Source organism: Temnothorax longispinosus, chromosome 7 (assembly GCF_030848805.1).
Source record: "Temnothorax longispinosus isolate EJ_2023e chromosome 7, Tlon_JGU_v1, whole genome shotgun sequence".
Classification (NCBI taxonomy): domain Eukaryota; kingdom Metazoa; phylum Arthropoda; class Insecta; order Hymenoptera; family Formicidae; genus Temnothorax; species Temnothorax longispinosus.
The window spans coordinates 1,494,315-1,514,661 of NC_092364.1; the positions used below are offsets into that span (position 1 = coordinate 1,494,315).

General features: G+C 36.1%; 1 protein-coding gene across 3 annotated transcripts in view; it reads right to left on the reverse strand.

Moving 5' to 3' along the window:
• The window catches only part of Acj6 (abnormal chemosensory protein 6), a 51,635-nt gene that overhangs the window by 20,709 nt on the left and 10,579 nt on the right, over nucleotides 1–20,347 (reverse strand). For 2 of the 3 annotated variants that reach the window (XM_071783001.1, XM_071783000.1), the window contains exon 2: nucleotides 1,231–1,287. The exons of the other annotated variant lie outside the window; for it this stretch is intronic. In XM_071783001.1, coding sequence (XP_071639102.1) covers nucleotides 1,231–1,287 — 57 coding nt within the window. The remainder of the gene's footprint in view (nucleotides 1–1,230; nucleotides 1,288–20,347) is intronic. 3 annotated transcript variants of the gene reach the window in all.

Sequence of the window (20,347 nt, forward strand, 5' to 3'; positions counted from 1 at the left end):
TGCGGCCATCGAGAGAAGAATGAACGAAGAGCAACGAAAAGCGGCGGGATCGCGTTGACTCTTGTCGTAGCGCCGTCGCCGCGGGTATCTGTTGCATCCGTGCGGCGAGCATAAGTGACACATAGCTCTTTTTACGGCACTCGACTATCCTGCATCGCCTCATCGTATATCTAAATAATCAATTTACTACTGGCCATAATCGTAACCACGAGTTAGCGAGTTTATGCGAGCCCGGCCACCGTAACTACGTGGCTCCGTAAAACATAAATATTATGGGGCATTTCGTATACAGCAACAGTCTCATAATCTCTTTCTCTTCTCCTCTTTCTCTCTGCTTCTCTCACTCCGTTTTCCCTCCTTCTTGCACTGTGTATTGCCTCTTCTTTCCCCTTTTTCTGCCACATCTCTTTCTTTTCCTCCATTTATAATTCTGAGAGAGTGAAATCTATAATTGAATTTTGACTAACGAAAAGTTATCAAATTTTGTAGTAAGAATCTCCCCTTTATGTGACAACAAAGTTTTTTCATATACTTTATATATATATATATAGGTATCTCGTTTACGAACTTTTACGTTTACGGTAACTGCGCTTTCTTTATTAACTTTATTGGATTCATTTAATTATGATGAAGGATCTAAATAAGTATAGTATAATTTGAAGCAGAATATATATTTGGAAGTATTCAATATCATAAAAACATTGATTTAATTTTTAACATTATTTCTGGAAATATACAGATTATAAAACAGAAAATAAATATAATGATAAATTAAATTAAATATTATATATACATATATGCGTATATCTGATAAATCTCATAAGTTTTTCATTTATCAAATTTATAATGTTGCAATATTACAAGGAAGTACAACGTAACAAAATTGTCGTACATGTTATGCGAATCTAATTATTAAAAAGACGACACGTGATGTATAACTACATTGTCTCGTCTGAAGACGATTTCAAATAATCGGGTTGTTCTATTAAAATTATGTCACAGCGACGTCCGTCGTTCCGTAAAGATGTAATTAATCCGTCTAGGCGCTTTATTAACTACCTTCTAAATAAGTCTATGATTAATGAAATAGCTGATTTTTCTCATAAATTACATCGCTAATAATAACCTGTCTCAATAACGCGAAAAGTCAAATCATTCGAATTAATTCCTAATTACGTGCACAGAGGAAAAAGATAGAAAAAAAGAAAAAAAACGTAATTTGGTACTCACATTATGCCTCGGTGACCAAGAATTGCACACAATGGATGCGTCTTCGAATATACGACTCTGCAAAACGAAAAAAAATGCCATTTCTCATCGGAGTCAAGATTTTCTTATAATACAACACAAACCAATTTCATTTAGATAAATGTTAAATATACTTTTTCTTTCACGCAGAAATGGCGGCACACGAGATGATAATCTAAATTAAACTGAAAAACAGAAAGACAAGGTTTAAGCGCCAGTTTGTAAATATATTTAAATGTGGATAAACAATTATTTAATATGTTTCATTGTATAGGAAAGACTGGAGTGTTTTGCGCTAACTTGATTGACGAATACTTTGATTACAGTGAATTTAACATTAACATGATGTATTTTTCCAAAATTAATCATCAGTTATTTTTTTTTATTTTTGACAATACGTGACATGAATGTTACAAATGTGTTTTGTTAGACTTGGTCTCGTTCCGTTCTAAAACTCTATAGTGCTCCCTTTCCTATTATAACAAAAAAATCCGATGTAATATATCATTAACTGTCTGTAATAACAATTCCATATTGAAACAACGTGCGCGACAGGACGGTGGAAGTAAAATCAACATCGGATTGTCGGACGTATCACGGAAATGTACATTTTGTTAGCGCAGATCTATGTTCGACAAGGGATGTCACGCGGCGGTTCTAGAGTCCCCACGTAGACCACGTAATAAATTTCAATGCGCGGCTAATGACCGTAGCCGAGAAGTATTTTCATCCGAGTGGAAATCGAACGTGTTACGCGATTTACCTGTCAACGGCACTTAATATTTATCTCGTCTGCATATTTTATTTTTGCCGATCGCCGCAGCACACGCACGCGTGCGCGCGACACACGGGGTCGCGGGCAATTGTCCGCATATACGTCTACACATATACGTACGTGTCTACATACGTCTACGATATACATACGTATACATTTATATTATATTTAAAGCGGAGCCGAAAGATTGACAGAATCGGGGCATACCGGCGTCGCGACGCCGTCGCAAATTAAATGAGTCATTTTAGGATTCGCGCAGAACTAGGTAATTCAATATCGTCCTTATTAAAGCGTCGGCCAATTCTGCACTCGCGCGTTTTCTTGATGACAAAATGATTATGTCATTACGGGCACCGAGACTAATATGAATACATCACTCTTCCGAAGCGACGTACTTTATTAACGTGTCACACGTTCCAACGCGTCCGTGCGACGATACTTCGAATCGACGTGCACGCACAATATATCATCGAGCTTCGATTGCAGATATACGTGCCACTCAGCGTGCACATTCGACATGATTTTTCAGTCATTTGTTATCTTCCGCCAAGGTGGTGTGATATCGACGCCGCTCCGCTTTTATACGTCCGACTGTCAAATATTCATCGAGATAACCGTAAAAAGATTTAATAGATAGAACCTTATTTTCCCCCGTTGATTTTAGATGGAATTTAATGATACCTCGAGACTTGGTTACCGAGATATTTTTAGTTGAAACTTGAAGAATTATGAAAAATGTGGCGTCTTTTGTTTCGGCGAATATCAATGTCGTATTTTTGCGCGATTGTCAAACGCTTATTGACGATATTATCTCGCCGTGTCATCCATTTGCCGCCTTGGACAAGATATATCGTATAATTCGATGTTGTTCGTTTTCGATATTTTCAATAATACATCGCAACGATCTGAAGAGATATGATTGACATTTTGTATATGATTATTGTTTCATCAACAGGATATAGTTTAGCTTTAATATTTACTCAATAGCACACACATACACATACAGATAACCAAATAACACGAACAGAAACACCATGGTTTTCCGAGTTCCGAGTTTTCTTTTTATCTAAGGATAAAAATCAATGTGGGTAAAATTTTATTTTTTTAAATGTTGTAATATTTCTCTTTTACGATAAAATACATCTCAGGAAATATTTGAAACACGTCGTTAAAAAATGTTACCAAAATATTTGGTCGAATAAATTAATATCGTTTAAAACATTCAATTGAAATATTTGCTAAATTAATATCGTTTGAAACATTCGTCACGGTACAGAATTATATATTATCAGCAATTTAAATATATGGATACTCGTATAAATAATGTTACTCATTATGAGGAACTATATAATAAGTAAAAAAATAAAATAAAAGAGTAATGTCTTGTGACATTGAATAAAAGACAAAGAGATATATTTGAACACCAGAGCAGATTTAAAGAATTTAAATGTGCAGCACAAAAAAACACTTAACATTTTATATACGTTCATAACAAAATTTTCACTCTCTTAGAAAACATAAAAAAAATTGGAAATTATTTATTGTTCTGAATATCTCTAAAACGTTTAAGAAAAATCTGTGTCTTAATGTTTGAAAATGTACACTTTCTTCTTCTTTCAATTTCATCGATAAGAGAATTATTCTAAAATTAAAATCATTGGTCGATTGATATCGGTCGTGGGCGGAATGCTATACTTACTATTAGTCAAATTCTTTGAACAAGGATAATACGCTTACGCAACAATACGCTGTGGCGCATTAAGCATCGCGCGCTATAACGCACGTCATCTCTTAAATTCTATGTACGATTGTATGTACGCGGGTGAATATGTTACGTACGCGTGTGCGCATTTGTACAGAGCGCGATGGTAGGAACGTACATACATCGTGTATATATCGAGATACGTGTGTGTATTGCAGCGCGTAGTACGAGAGCTACGCAGTGCACATCAGCCACACAAAAGCTTCGTTGCATCGGCACGTTGTGTGCGTAGCGGCTCTGTGTCTGTACACGCGTGTGTGCGAGTGCGTGTATATATATATGCGCGGAAGCGCCTGTGCCATGACGCGAAACACATTGCGGACTCGCACGAGTAAACAGACGCAGTCGAATCAGTTTGCCCGGCTAATTGATTTTCCTTCACATGGCCGATGCCGCGCTCGCGCGCTTCGTGCGCGCGTAACGGCGCGGCGCGGCCCGACTCGAATATAGAGAGACAGTGCAACGCGCCGTACAAATCCAATCCGAAACTCTCGTTTGATTATCAAGCGAATTCCCACGGCCGATTGTAAATCAACTGCTGTACCGTGCCGGAGGATCATACTGATGCTTTAGATTGGACGGTATGGCGTGGTGCACGAATATCGAAAATTTGACCTTTTTCGCGGCGAGATGTGCACGGTGAAAAATTTGATTGAACATTGTCGCGGGGCGCGGCGGTGTGAAGCGCAAAATGCCGAACGGGCGTTCCTGACAGAGAAAAATTTGCTTTAAATTTGATGTGTTGTGATATACTCATAAAATAAGAAAAATCCTTCAGTTATTGATGTTGTCTATTAGTATCAACAGTTATAAAGAATAACAATAATTTTTGTAAACGACAAACAATGATTTCTGCCAGCTAGTAAAAGAATGCTTGTATAAATTATTTATAAATTTTGTTTGATCGCAAAGTAGAGACAAGCGTGATGTTATAAAAATATTAGACAAATTAATATTGTCTAAATTGTGATTAAAGATAAGTGAGCAGTGTTATCGACTGTAGAAGATATAAAAAATGTTAGACTAAAACAGATTTTTTTAACATCTTTCCCGAAATAGAGCAAGTTTTCAGCTATTCTAAAACTTATCGTAAAATGTATCGAAGCAAAGCACAGCACAGGGTCGAATCATATTATAAGGACTTAAGGTCTTATTGATAAGGAAATTTAAAAAATACAAAGTTTTCATATAGTATAATAATTTTAGCATCCTCCTCTCCGTAGAGAGTTGTTAAATGCGAGCAACAAAAGCGTTAAAGAAGCGAAAGATATAAGTTGGCTGTTTAGAATGCTACAAATGAATTCACTGAATAATGCAGAATGGTAGACGGTAACTGTACGAGGGCAAGTGTCTCCGATTATAACAAAAGTGAGGGGCTCGCAGCTCGGCTCATTTGTTATTAACCGGCGCGAAGGAGCGTTGAAGTGCAGAAAGACTTCGAACACGACTTCACACTTTGACTCTCGTGGCCCTTGGTAACTTTAGATAATTACCGGTGAAACTTCCGCGAAGAATCTTACGTACTTTCTCGCAATATTCCCGGAGTACGTTCTCTCGCGATTTATCGTCAATATCGATAACATTGTGTTGCGCGAATTGAGGCAAAGTGAATTCTTTTTTAGCGGAATATAAAAACAGAAGCATTTGTTTTTGTCAGTAAAACCATTGTAACGAAGGGATATCTTGTATAAATAATCTCTCGAGATGTATTTATTTGATATTCTAAAATATTTATCTGTGATAAACGACATCGGAAAAGATATCAATCATCTTTATTTGACACGCGGATCGCTACTTTTCTGCCACCTCTTAATTTTCCTCATTTTCTAAATGCAGATTCATTCAATAATGATAATAATTCATCCACGTTATTTTTTGTCTATTCTCCGCAAATAATAGTTAATTGATACATTGTTTCTTCTCAGCTTGTCCAATTATTCGCAATCATTTTTCCGAGATTAATCGTACGAACAACATGAAGATAGAAAATACGATCGGGTAGGAGAAAAGAGAAACTGATCGTCGGTGCCGTCGTCGCGCAAAATATGGAACGGATAGCTAGCTATGTAGATTTAGCCTGACACGGCTCATTACGATTTCAGGCGAAAAACACGGGTCTTGAAGCGCGAATCGTCTAAGAGATCGCTAAAGGGAATTTATGAAATTTTCTAATTTAATATTCTGTCTCTCTCCCTCCTTCTCTCTTTCTCTTTCTCTCTCTCTCTCTCTGTCTCTCATTCACTGCCGCCCCACCGTAGTTCCTCCGTTAACTCTTTTCGTGGCGATTTTTTACTCTCAATGCGAAACCCAATTAAGCGACTTCAGAAACGACATTTCGCTACAGTCGCGCTAACGAAAGGCAGAATAAATTAATGCGATTCTGACAAAATTCGGACAGGGCTCTTGTGCGATCAGACGTCGTGCTTTTCCGTCGTTTCTAATATTATTCCGCTCGGTTTTGCGTCTCGACGTTTAATAAAAATGTAATGCTTCGAAATCGTCTCTTTGAAATTCACATGCGATTTTAAGTGCCAATAAGATAACGCTTGCTTTATGCACATAATATTGCATTCTTTAAGCTGCTCTTTAATGCAAAACGTCTCCAATTTCGTTCCGATTTTAACGGATGTTGAACCATTTAAGACCCACTGCTACAGAGACAAAGATACTTGTCTTATCTTCAAATTTTAAGACATTAATAGATATTATTATTAGTAGCTTATCTAGCATATCTCAAATTTTGATTATCTCTCAACATGGTAAGAATATTTAACATACAAAATTCATTCTAAACTTCTAATATTAAAATTATTATATTATATAAAATCTTTTTATTCTTTAAATAACTTCCTTGGGGATACACGATGTAAGGACTTTAAATTCTTACATCTAATTGTATTCTTTAATATTGTTGTGCGTATACACATTTGTCAGCACGTTCTATAATTTCTTTGAAAATAATAATTGACTTTTTTCGTAATAGAATAATGGGTTTATGAAATGTCTCAACTGATTACTGTTTATACAAACCTTTTATATCTCATATTTAATACAACATAATACATATTTGATTAGAATTGGAATTCACATCGGTAACGACTATTAATAGATGCAGAGGATATGTGTTAGTCAGATTGATTTGATAAATGCATTTCGATAGAACCGGGAGCTCTTATCGCGACACGTATCTCAAACAGCGTTGAAAAGCGTAAAAAGGAATAATGTGATGTTGAAATTTGGGTCGGCGCATTGACAACTCTTGCTTTCGTGAGATCAATGGCCGAACCGGAGTTGCTGAGGTCAGACAGAGTTCAACATGCCTGTCAAGGAGACTGTTAAATCAGTGAATAATAATCAATTATTGCGCACCTATGACACCGAAGATAGCTTCACACGACGGCGAGACTTCGCACGCTTATCGAGCTCTTTTTGTCTAGACTGTGTCTATAAACAAATGCGACGCTTTCTATCCGAGATCGCATGAAAATTTCACTCTAGCGTTCCTACATAAACAATGAAACGCTATAAATCACGACAGTACTATTTATTATCCACATAGAATATATGGCCAAAAATATTTAGAGTTTACGGCACCAGCACACCCGCATGCATGCAGCTAGGAGAAGATATTAAATAATAAATTAAATGCAGACAATAATCTCGCTGGAGAGATTTTTTTTCCGAGTAGCGTGTAAAATTGTGCTATTGTTCGTATCCAATAAGATAAAAACTATATCAAATAAATGACTAATTAACTGAAGACTCTTGATATCTAAATTAACGAGTAACAGGCAAATTGGGCTTTGAGAGTTTTCTAACACGATTAGTTGTGCGTGAGTTAACGTTATGTAATATTTAATTAATAATTTAATACAAATTAGAAATCACAAAAACTATATCTTCTAAAAACGTCATTCATTGTTACAAATTGTTACATGATTGTATATAAAGATTTTTCTTGAAATTTTTTTTCTATTCTCTTCATTAATAATAAAATTTTGTTAAGTACAAAATAAATTTTACCGTTGCGTTCGTGGGAAATGTTATCGTCTGCGTATGCAAGATTATGAAAGTAACAACATATTGATGTTAGATTAATGATATAATATCGTAATACATTTTATTTCTCTTTTTTCGCGATTTAATGACACTATGCTAATTTTGCAGTCGATAATGCAAGGTACATCAGAATTATCGTCCGAATCAATACATGCTGGATACGTTTCGTTTGCTATCTCATAATCGGTATCGGTTCTCTCATCACGTGACGCATGAGAGAAGAGTAGTAGAATAATTCAGTAATATGCCTATATGGTTTCTGTATACCAGTCCGCGCGCGTGTCGTTTAAATTGAATGGGCCGATGCACTTGCCAAAAAGGCGAGGGAAGAAGCGACAGTTTAACGCGGCCGATACGTTTCTTTGCTGCTCGTGTGAAATAATAACTGAAATAATTATCGAAACATTTCTTTCTTACATCCCTGATTCTTCGACAATTCACGTTGGTGTGCGTGTAAGTACGTGGGAGTCGACCGTGTAAATATCGGCGCCGACTTATCTTGACGCTGTGTGCGGCGGTACGATATCTAAATTGCGACTATTCGATTTACGGTATTTACAGTAGAGTCGAAATTGACGGGCGCCGAGCGTAAAAATCAGTGATTTCGTAACCGCTATATGTCGGGGATAGCCACGTTCATTGGCTACGTCCTGTTCCGCCCCCGCGGCCCCGCCAATCAGACCGGCGGCTTTCTCTCATCGATCCAAACCATCCACACTATACTCAGCCGCCATGCTCAGTTCTCTTGCTCGTTCTCCTATCCCTCTCCGGCCGTGCAGCGATCTGGTATAAGACACAGCGATGTAAAGCCACACGAGGCGAAGGAACGTTTAGCGTTACCAATCGTCGGCGTTCTCCCTATGCGTTCCACGATAAGACAACCGGGCAAAACCCGGTAGGTGACAATTAAACAAAAACAAAAAAAAAAGACAACTAGATAGATTAAGGCTTGTTTAGAAAAAAGTCGTAAAAGTGCTATTATATCGTTCTTGTTACATTACATAATTAATTTGTTTGCTCGAAGTTACTTTGGAATTATAATTATACCTAGAAAATTTTCGCATTTCAAAACGTAATAATTAAAATAAAAAATAATTCAAAATGGAAATAATTTTATAAATTTTCTAACTTTGAAGTTGGTCTACCGGAATAAAAATAATATATAGTCTTGAATAAAAGTAAAAAAATCCCGACGATTTATGCGATCATTTAGCTTATAGCGATGATTTGTATTAAGCGAGTAGCAAAACGTAGATTCGAGTCAATGACTTTCGCGTGTGTGTGCAACCGTAAAGACGAAAGAAATAGGTCATGAGAGAAAATAAGAGATATAGCAGGTGAAAAGTAACGATTACGTATGAATTATAAAAGAGATCACATATGCGTATATGTGCGTGCGTGCATACGCGCATTTGTGTAACCGTATATCTCCGTGTGCGTGAATAATCATCAATTTAGCAATTCATTAGACGCCTTAAACATCAAAGTCAATTAGTTAGAAATGATAATGGACTTGGAATTCCGTGCAGAAATAAACTCATCAGTTTCTCATCAACTAATTACGACCGGCCGTTGAAAATCGACAGTAATTTCGTCAACAATTTTACATGTTTACACTACTTTCGAGCGCGCGTAATGACAAGCCGGATGGAAATATTAAAAAAAGAAGAAGCGCAAGCGGGGTACTTCAAGTACAGTCGATTCGTCAAAATTATATACAGGTCCTATAACTCAAATTGTTAATGTCGATAGTGGCTAAAGTATACTTCGAACTCTTTTGCAAAATTTATTCCACGATCGTTGTTTATTATTTGTTACACGCCAATCAAACGCACGAATGCAAACTAACTATTGGTTCATCTTCTCCGTCGAAGAGCTTTAATTTTTGTTAAATGCCAACTCCGGTTTTATTGTGTCTCGAGATAAAAGCATTACGTCGTTCTTGCACATACGTATCTACTTGCCACGTGCAAGCGCAGGTGTGGACGTAGTCGTTAATTTTTTTTCTCCCGTTCGTATCGTCGCGAGTCGACGATTACACAACTATAAATCATACGTTTGTTTTGCCTTCATTTTCGTACACATGTTGTACCGCTATGACATTTTATTGATACGATCAACACGGAAAATTACGCATATTCATCTTTTGTATTATTTTTCAATGGCTTTCAATGCTGATTATATTACGATAATTAGAGTATTCCCTCAAGGTAACGTAATGTTGCGCATTAAATTTTTTTAAAATATAATAGAATATAATCATTTTTCTATGTATTGGGAATGCATGTATGTATTGCCAATGTAGGTTCCATTTTTATTTGCAACACAAAGGGATAATTATTACTCGAGTAACAAGGGCAATCAAAAGTCATCTCTATCGATAACGTAATAATGATCGGACATTTTCGCGAAAACGATATTATTGCATGCTACTGTTAAATGCCGCGTGTGATCAAAAATTGATACGCCGTTGCATATTGTCGCGAAATTCGCTAATTTCCAGCATTATATTCTCGCTTCAACGAACGTGAGAATTTTCGCCATTATAGAGATTGTATATTACTTTTTGCTTTCACGATTTTAGTAATTTTAAAAGTTGAAATATTAGTACAGAGTGAATTATATTTACATTTGGTGTTTTATCTTTAGACATTTTAATATTATAATAAGCTAAACTAAAGAAATAGAATTTCTGTGGAGACCGAAATATTTGACTTTTGAAAATTTAATATTATGCTTAGAGTAGATTGAAATTTAACATTGTTATTTTTTTATGAAAATAAATCTCGCTAATGAAAAGAGTTATTTTAAATAAGATTACTGGATCTCTATTTATTTGTCACAGAAAAGTCGCGCACGGCGCGACATCTCGCACGACAGTGCTGGGGTCTCACGCACGATTGTTGCTAAATATGATAAAGTGATATTCTTGCGTAATCATTCCTCATCCATCACCATGCGCCACTCGTCAAGCGCGGGTGTTGCTTTCCCAGACGAAAGGATAATACTTTTGGCAACGTAGAAATTATGAACGAATCGCTGAACAGGGATGAAAATTAAGGGGAAGCAAACGCGTAAACAGGAAATCGACACGATTTACGATTGCAATTGTATAGTCTTCGTTCAAGTCCATTAGGTCTACGCATCCATTTTTGTCTAACGATAAGTTTATGATCTCTATAAATATTTTATGAGATAAAACATAAGTCTTATATGCATTTTTTTAAAGCAGTCTTGCTTATGCATTACTTTCCTAGCTGCTCAAATAGGTGAATTAATCAAGATCTACATACTCCTTTTAATATTATATGAAACAATTACCAGAAAGAGAGAAATGATTATAATCCCTTACAGTTTTGCATCTGACAGTCGTATATTGATCCAATAAGGCATTGATGTTGTTTCGTCAAACAACGTTTTTAATTTGACGAAATAGCAATAACATTAATTTAAAAATTGTACGATTATTTAATACTTATGTATACGATTCATAAATACAGTTATTTGGAATTATTGTGCACGAAATATCTTAAATTGTGTTACGTATTAAAATAATGTGCGTAGGATGTTATTGTACATAATTCCAGCATGATTTGGATAATTTAAAGATTTAACTAAGTTTTAGAGTAATCGTTATTGTGATTATTTCTTATTTATATTAATAAGAATAGAATATTAAATATAATATGTATAAATACAATATGTCTAGAGATATCGAGATTTTTGCGACCCATTTAGTTCATTGGCTCGACTTCATTGACTAATCTTAACTTCGTGACTTTTGATTATATACGAGAAGTTAGCTCGGTGTTCTCGGAATTTTTTTATTACTTTCCAAATTAATATCATTTGAAATATTAAATTTAGGATGATAAGAGTTACAGCAATTCAGCGTGAATTAACTTAGGGGCGAAGGTATGCGCAGCGATCGTCGGAACGTAATTGCGTACGGACGTTCCGCCTAGTTAACACGCGGCCGCAATAATGCGCCGCATATATGGCGACGGTAGACATCATCTAATGGAGGCTTCTCCCAGATCGACTCCCGCGCACCCATTCACGCTCCCCTCAAACGAGCTGCGCCACTCCCGGACGAAATTCGACCGTTCATCTCTCTCTCTTTCTCCTCTCTCTCTTCTCTCTCCTCTCTTCTCTCTTCCCTCTTCCCTCTTCCCTCTTCTCTCTTTTTCTCTTGTCTCCCCTGTTCACCAGTCCGTCGGTTCTCCCTCTTTACGATCATGTCTGTCTCCGTCGCTCTTCTGTCTAGAGCACCGTTCGCCGGGACCGCCTTCTTCTACCTCTGGATCTGCCTGTCGGTTCATGCTTTCACTGATTTGCACTTAGGAAATACCGTCCGCTCGTTTCACGCCTCTCTTCCTCTTCTTTACTGTACTTTACTATATTTCAATTCTCGTTGTTCCTTCATTTTCATTCGCGTGAAGCTCTCACTCTTTTGTATCTTTCTTTGCAGTACAGTATCCTAGATCTGTATTCATCCGTCAAATTTTTCCTAAATTCTCTAAAGTTCTTCTCTTGCTGTTATTCACTGTTTATGTATGCGCGTCTTGTATTTTTACTCAGTTATTTTCTTTATTTCCGTGAAGCTTCCTTCACCTTTTCTCTTCTGTCTGTTTATCTCAAGTAACAATCTTTTTTCGTTAAACCTTTTGATGTGCACGGATCGCTGCTTGCTTTCTTGATGCTGCTTCTTCTTTTTATTTTGCTTGCGAGAGATGTCATGTGTTCTATCCGCTATTCGCTTTCATATTTTTTATTAGATTCACATAACCGTCGTAATTGACACAATCGAGAGTGCATTTTTAAATTAATGCTTTTATACATTGTAGTCTCACAAGCAAATGTAACTGCTTATAACGTAATGTATGCCATTGCAACGAGAAACATGACATTTAGCATAAAAGTTATTTTTTTAATTTATTAAAATATGAAATGTTAAAAGTGCACTCTGATCGAAAATACATTACCTTTTACTGCATCATCACGTATGTTAATACAACTGGATATTTGATAAAATCATTACGAATAAAAAATGTAAATGATAAGTAATTGATTTACATATTTAATGTTAGGTGACGCACGAATAATCGGAAAATATGGATAAAATTTTATATTTACGCATAATAGAGTTCTGCGGCGGTACGATTGCGATTTAAAATATGCAATTAGTGTTTTACGGGAAAACACTGTGAGGGTAGAAGGGATACGGTACCGATCTCATTTTACCGGCGTTAATCATTACATACGTATAAAATAAAATACATGGTCATTAAATAAAGGATATATAAAATTCATCTCTGATTGCCGTTTCATACTTAAAACTGAAACGCAGTATCTCTATAGCAGTTACATTAAATAAAGTTATAAGCTGGAATGGTATATATGTTGTTACGAGTATAAAACACTAATCAATTCGTCATAAGCAATTTTCGAATGTATTACTAATTAGCGCTTTTTTAATTCAATTTAATTTACGTTGTGTTTATATTACAAACATAACGTTCAACGCGGAGAAAGAAACATATTTATTACATTAATTTAATGTATGTAATTTTTAATATTTCTGTCATTCAAGCGAGGTACCTGCCGAAAATTAAGTAGCATAAAAAACGGATTTGCATGAAACATTCGCGCCGTTAATATAATTACCGCTGCTCTGGCAATTATTGCTGTTAATAAAACTTTACTATTGAAATTTATTATCGCGAGTTGAAACTGGCGTGCTTTAGATTGGTATATGGTTTAAATTCTTCGTCGAGCACGAAGCTCGCGGGTGGGTAATCTGTTATGACAAATCAAATCCGCAACTATGTTACGCGTTCGAACATCAGGGAACGGACAGCGAAAGGGTCCGAGGCGGAATACTGTGACACGTTAATTTACCACCCCTATAATTGGAATAGTAGTAATGCACTTAAGGAAGGATGAGAGCAAATAGCGCGTAGCAGGTCGGTCACGTGGCGGCACGTGGCGACACGTGTCGCCGACACTCGAGCACGGCCATCTCTCTGTTAAATTTCACGATACCGGTTGCAGTACAGCGATTCGAGGGGCATGGAATATATTTTCTTATCAGTGCTGGCCTCAAGGTAATATAGGCCCTAAACTTGACGATTTACGTCAATATATTGTACATTGAAGAATCTTGTCAGAACAAGATTTTGTTTTCGATAATTTTGTAGGATATTTTTTATGTATTATAAGAACATTTATTTATTACATACAATTAGGGTTTGAAAGATTTTAAACACTGATTCTTTAAATGTTTGATAATAAAAAATTATCAAGTTTAAATCAACTACTTTTCATCCTGATTTCCAAACATTCGGGGCTTTTAAAGCGTAAAGATAATGTGTTTCGAGATCCGGGGGTTTTAAGGCTCGGACTTTACGCCCTCGTAGTACCTAGTCGGTAATCCAGCCCTGATCCTTACGACCTACCGTCAGGACCATATCCTTCCTGCCCATGCCGGGCTCGTGGGCATATCCCCATTGGGGAGATGAGCGCATTAAGAAAATTGAAACGTCGATTTGTCCTCGAAACTCGGCCTGACGATAATTTTATTAAGACCGTCGTTTCTCCAAGGGAGAAGGAACCGCGCCGCGCCGCACGAGGCCCACAGCGTTGTAGGATATTTCGCGGTCGATTTCAGTTATCCGCCAATGATGCTAATTTAAGCCGACGCGGTATATCCGGCCGTTTAACCCGAACGCCTAACTCTGAACCTTTTTTTTTTACGATATCATCGAGAAGTGAGGGAACATAAGTATATTAGATTCCTAAACGATTCTATTTGATACGATCTCCACGATCCCGTCTCTGTCGACTTAACTTGACGGATTTTACTTGAGACGTTTTGATGTAATAAAGAACCAAGATTTTTATTATATCAGTTTTCGAATTTAAATTACTAAGACTTCTTGTGTTTTTTTTTTATTTAGCACTATCGATCACTTTCTTTAGTTGTTTGCCAGAATTGTTGAGCGGACAAAGATAGAGTCTAACGATCGGAGGCTGTAATTAAAAACAGGAATGAAGATAGGAGAATTATTTAATACAGTAATTACAAACATTTTGAAATTTCGACACTTGAGGGTTATTTTATTACTTAAAGAATATGATAACGCGTGAATCTGCGAACGCATGGTTTTCCATAGTAAGGGGAATATACAGAAAATCTAAAAATATCATAATTTACCGAATAGTAGTCGCAGTAAGATTTACGCGAATAAAGATAATCGAATTGTTGCGTGCGTATGATCCTTTGGTGAACACAAGAACGATATTCCAAGTACAAAATAATCGGCAATAAACCAGCATAATGTGCCATCCTGTTTATAGAATGACACATATTCGTCGTGGGTGTTTGTTCTACCCACGCACCACGCGCTCTTATCCACATGCTGTTGTGTTCGAGCAGGTGCACGACCGTGCCCCTTCACCCCAACACGTTCGTCCCTCTCTGTCAAGATACAATCGTGGCGTAAACATATGGTCATAATAATAGACTCTTGATTTTGACGAGGGGTGCTCCCTATGAGTGTCCCGTGATTGTTTCTCTAGCGTAAACGTAAAACGTATAACTGCTCCATAGACGTTCTACTTAACAAGTGAAAAAGTCTTTGGCACGCGACATTACGTTGCCAATTTTAAACAAATTTTATTGGTTACGGTCACGATTTGCTAGAAATCTTTATTTTTGGCATTTGTAATAATTTTTAGCAACGATACCGTGCAAAGCTAAACAAAAGCGCGTTTGCATTACAGAGATTAGATTGTTATAAATATAAAAAAATTGTGTTGCACGAATTAATCTTTTTTGGAGTTTATAGAGGAAGAGTTATAGCATAGCATTAAATTTGTGTGTATGTGTGTATGTAATACGGTAAATGATAGATAATATAATGCTATACGTGACAAAAGCACAGATTTTATTATGTGTGATAAAAGGATGAAATAATAAAAATATACCAAATTGGCAGTACGCGATTTCATTGTATTATTAAAACGAGATACCTTTCACAATACGCAATTGCGTAAAATAGTTATCAAACTTTCTCATGTATGGCTTCGCTAACGATTCGTTTCATTTTAATGAGCCAATAATTGTTTTTCACAATGGTATTGCGTTTTCGGTTATTCAATAGCTAGCAATCATTACCTTCAACAAAAAACAAATTATACGGAATAACGCGTCGTAGAATGTAGAAAATTACTTGTCGTTAATTTATTATTTATCATGTACATCGATTAATTAGATAATGACAATTACGAATGATAGTAAAGAAATGTCCGTCAAACATTTTGCGACCATGGAAAAGTATAAAAAATATATTGACGCTATTAAATTTTCAATAATTTTACAAAAATTTCAGTTAGTGAATTTTTGTATATAATAATAGAATAAGTAAATTTTATCTTTGTAAGAGAGCATTTGTTATTTCCTTTAATTCACATTCTTTTAGTAATAAAGTTTTACAAACTATATCGTTTGCATTTAATATTTAGAGTCAGATAACTATGCGGTCGTTGATTAAGCAGACAACGTATGCAATGATTTCGCAATATGATAAAATTGATAATTACTATGCAGTCATTAAGGCTATCGAGTTTACAACTATTTGGCAATCTTTAGCGTCTGCCAATGAGAAATTATTTGATTTATCGGGCGACACAGTTGCATTAAAGTATCTTGCTATAGAGAAGAAAAATCAGACCAACGTACATATATAGTTTCCATACACGTGAAAGTTCATTTTGTTTGTGCAAACGCGAGTGGATCAAGAAATAGTGATCCGGCAAATAATACTGCATGAGCCAACATGTGCACGAATCGGCTGCCAAAGCCGCTTCGGTTAGTTTGTTATTCAGGGAACGTCTTCGATTGCATGCTGCAAGACAGATCGATTGAATGTCCTCTTCAAAAATTGATTGTACGTTTTATACGATGTGCCGGCAATAGAGGTAACCTCGCATAAGGCATAAACTATACTTTGATGACGGTATATCAGGTCCGGCAAAGTGATAACACTGTCATTATCTAGCGAAGTTCTCGATACGAGGGAAAGAAATGGGGGATGCCCTAAAAACGTGATATACTTTCAATTTGTCAGTCAGAAACGGAAGTTAAGAGGATAATCGATATTTTTACAAATTTGTCAATTATTACGATTCCAAATGCTACGCGGTGGCAATAGCTCTATATTGTGGTTCTTGCGCAGGCATAAGATATTTTCAGATGTAAAACGATGTAAGACAAATATTAAATTACTTAGATAGCTATGGGTTTAAAGTAACTCAGTTAAAAAATATGATTCTCTCCTATTTATATTATATAACGAATTAAATTTTATCTCAATAAGAAAATTTATAGGTTGAATTGATGACGTTATCTAATTTTATACGAATATATTTAAAAGCATATTTAAGGATTTAAGGATTTTGAAAATTATAGCACTTTTTTTCAATATACATTATATATACCGAAAAAAGTTTATAGCACATTACTCGTTTGATACTCGATTTTGTTTCTATTACATAATGCAAAAACAAAATCGGATTTATTAATAGGCATTATTTATTCTCAGACACATGCCTGAGATGGCAACATTTTAGAAATGATAAAAATAGTTTTCAAGAAACTGTTTTTAACGAAATTATAAATAAATCTGTTTATTTATTATATTTATTTCAAGAAGTAAATATATAAAATTGAAGAAATAATTGTATCACGTTCTAATGCACACACTTATATAATATTACTAGATGATTATGTTATTCTAATCTATTTTAATATCAAGATATAATAGACATTTATATACTCCACATAAAATACACGTATATCAGGAACACGTGCAAACGCGGCTATAAAAGATAAGCAATTCTGCGGTGTGTGCGTTCGAACACGACGGCGCGGCAGCATACGTGACTGAATTCCTAAATTGGAGAATTACGAAGTTCGGATAGAGTTCAGATGGGGAATGGTCCGTGTTTGTACCGCGCCGTTACGATCATCTCGCCCACGAATCGAACGGCATCCGGTATACGTACGTGTCCCATCCTTTAACCCATGTACGACACGACACACGCGGGTCACACGTGTGGTGCTTCTTGGATAAGGACACTGCTCTCGATATACCTTATAGCGTGTTAAGCACAATCGAATGTGCGTATGATGCACATGTGTTTAACGTATATACAATTGACCTCAATAAATTCAGTAAAAAGTTTTAATCTAAATTGTAAATATTCGAACAGTAGTAATGTTCAAGTGAGAGTCGAATAAATTATATTATTCCATCGTTGGGTTTTATCGTCTCAAATATATTCGAGTATCAAGGATTTAAAATATTTGCTAGTTAAACGCAAGAATTTTTGCAGAAAATCAAGCGCGTTTTTAGAGTCATTAGGTTGAAGCAATAACTTTCTTTTCTATGACTCTCGATTTTTAAATCTCTCTGGAAGGACTTAGCCGCTCATCGCATTGCACGACCATCTTTACAGATCTAATCGAGTCGAGGGGATCAAGACTAGTCCGCGGTAAATTTAGTACTCGTTAAGTTTCGTCCCTTCGGTATATTGCGTTCGAGGGTACACGCGCGCATACACAAGGCTACGTTTAATCAGGAAGGAAAGAGAGAGAAAGAGAAAGAGAGGAGGGGGAGACGGAGAGGGAACGAGAACTCAGGAAGGAAGGAAGGAAGGAAGGAAGGAAGGAAGGGTACGTGTGGAAGGGAAGAGAACCCACGGAGGGTGCCCCGATAAGTATTATTGTAATTATACACTTAGGTTTATTTCCTGCGAACGCGCACTCATGGGGGTTGATGGCATTATATACCACGGCACCCTAATAAAAATAATAATAAGAGCGTTAAACCGCGGAGAGAATGGTATGGGAATAATGTTCACCTTTCCGTGCGGCCACCCATCGTCGTCGTGGTGCGTGTACAGGTTGTTGCGGTATAATATGCGCGTGTTGTAGAGTCCCCGTTTATAGGGAGGCACAACGAATAGCTTTGTACGCGTACACGCATCATTTGCCGCTGCTCTTACACCGACAATAGATTCTATTTGATTCCTCGAAAAGAGTAATGGCAATCAGTTAAATTTTCTCTGACAAAAGATCGATTCTAAATTGCTCAAAAAACAGAAAATATAGTTTACCCGGTATAGAATGAAACGCGAGTGCATTCTATCTCTAAATATTATAATACTTTGTAATAATAAAGATATCCTTTTATAATATAAAAATTGGACTGCGGTCTTAATTATTTCAGTGCGATTTAAAGAACCTTCTTTAACTACTTTTAAAATTTCTAAGTAAGATAAAAACTGAGTTTTTTTTCAAGTCGTAATGTGCGATCGAGTTAGTATTCTATCGTGTTTGAACCGCGGCATAATCTTCATAAAGTAGGGAACGATAAAATCGATGCAACGGGGAACTTCGAGAGACAAGGCGGAAGTGTCGTTCGTCTATCTAACCACCCACGTTTCACTGTTACACAGCAAGAAGACCCTCGTGGTGTCCAGAACGGTAGTTTACGTGCACCTGTATACGCGCGTGTGTAGGTTTATTTATAGGTGGGAAGGCAAGGTCTACATAGATTTACCTGTGTAAAAGCCGCATGGTGTAAGACACATCGCTAGTCCTATATATCGAGCTGTATTACGCTGTTTTGCGTAGCATTTGTGTGGGGGTACCACAGAGAGTTCGAAAATGGAACTACGTTCGGTTCAAATGCGCATATTGTTTGTTTGAAAGCGAGTCGCGAATCTATTTGAAAGCGTATTATCGCGGTCGGCCATTTCGACCATATTCATATATTAAAATCAAAGATAATAATTGGAATTCAGAGATCTGTATGATTTGAGAACAATTTGGAATTTAAATTAAAAATATGTAGAAATGTCTCATATTTAAACATTCGTATGGTTGGACCTTATCCGCTGATCATTTTTTACAGCGAATGATGTATGAATGTTGTAATAAATAGATCTTAATTGTTTGCAATTCTTTCTTCCTTCTGTTAGATTGATGCAAAAGATTTGTCTCTCTCACACACGCGCAAGTGCCACACCTGCCAAGTGAAATTGAAAATAAATTATAATATAAAATTGAAACACTAAATTGTCGCCACGAGATTTAAAAGAACTTCAGTTTTCTATCTGTGCTTGGATATAAAGCTTAATGAAAAAATAACAAACCTATCCTATATATTCAATCCAATGAAATAAAAAAACTATTTGGTATTGTTATTTTGTAACTAATCAAAGCTTCCAATAACTTTTTCTTAAATTTTTACTGATGACAAGAGTAAGAATAAGAAGCCGAAAAATTGACTCAATATGGTAGTATCAAATGTAGCACTATGTTAAAACGTGGAATCTTGGATCTTCCCCTCAAGAGATGTTCGTGAAACTAGGTTTCTTTTATCTTACTTTAGCTTTTTTTTGCTAAGAATTACATTTCCGAAGAGTACCTCACC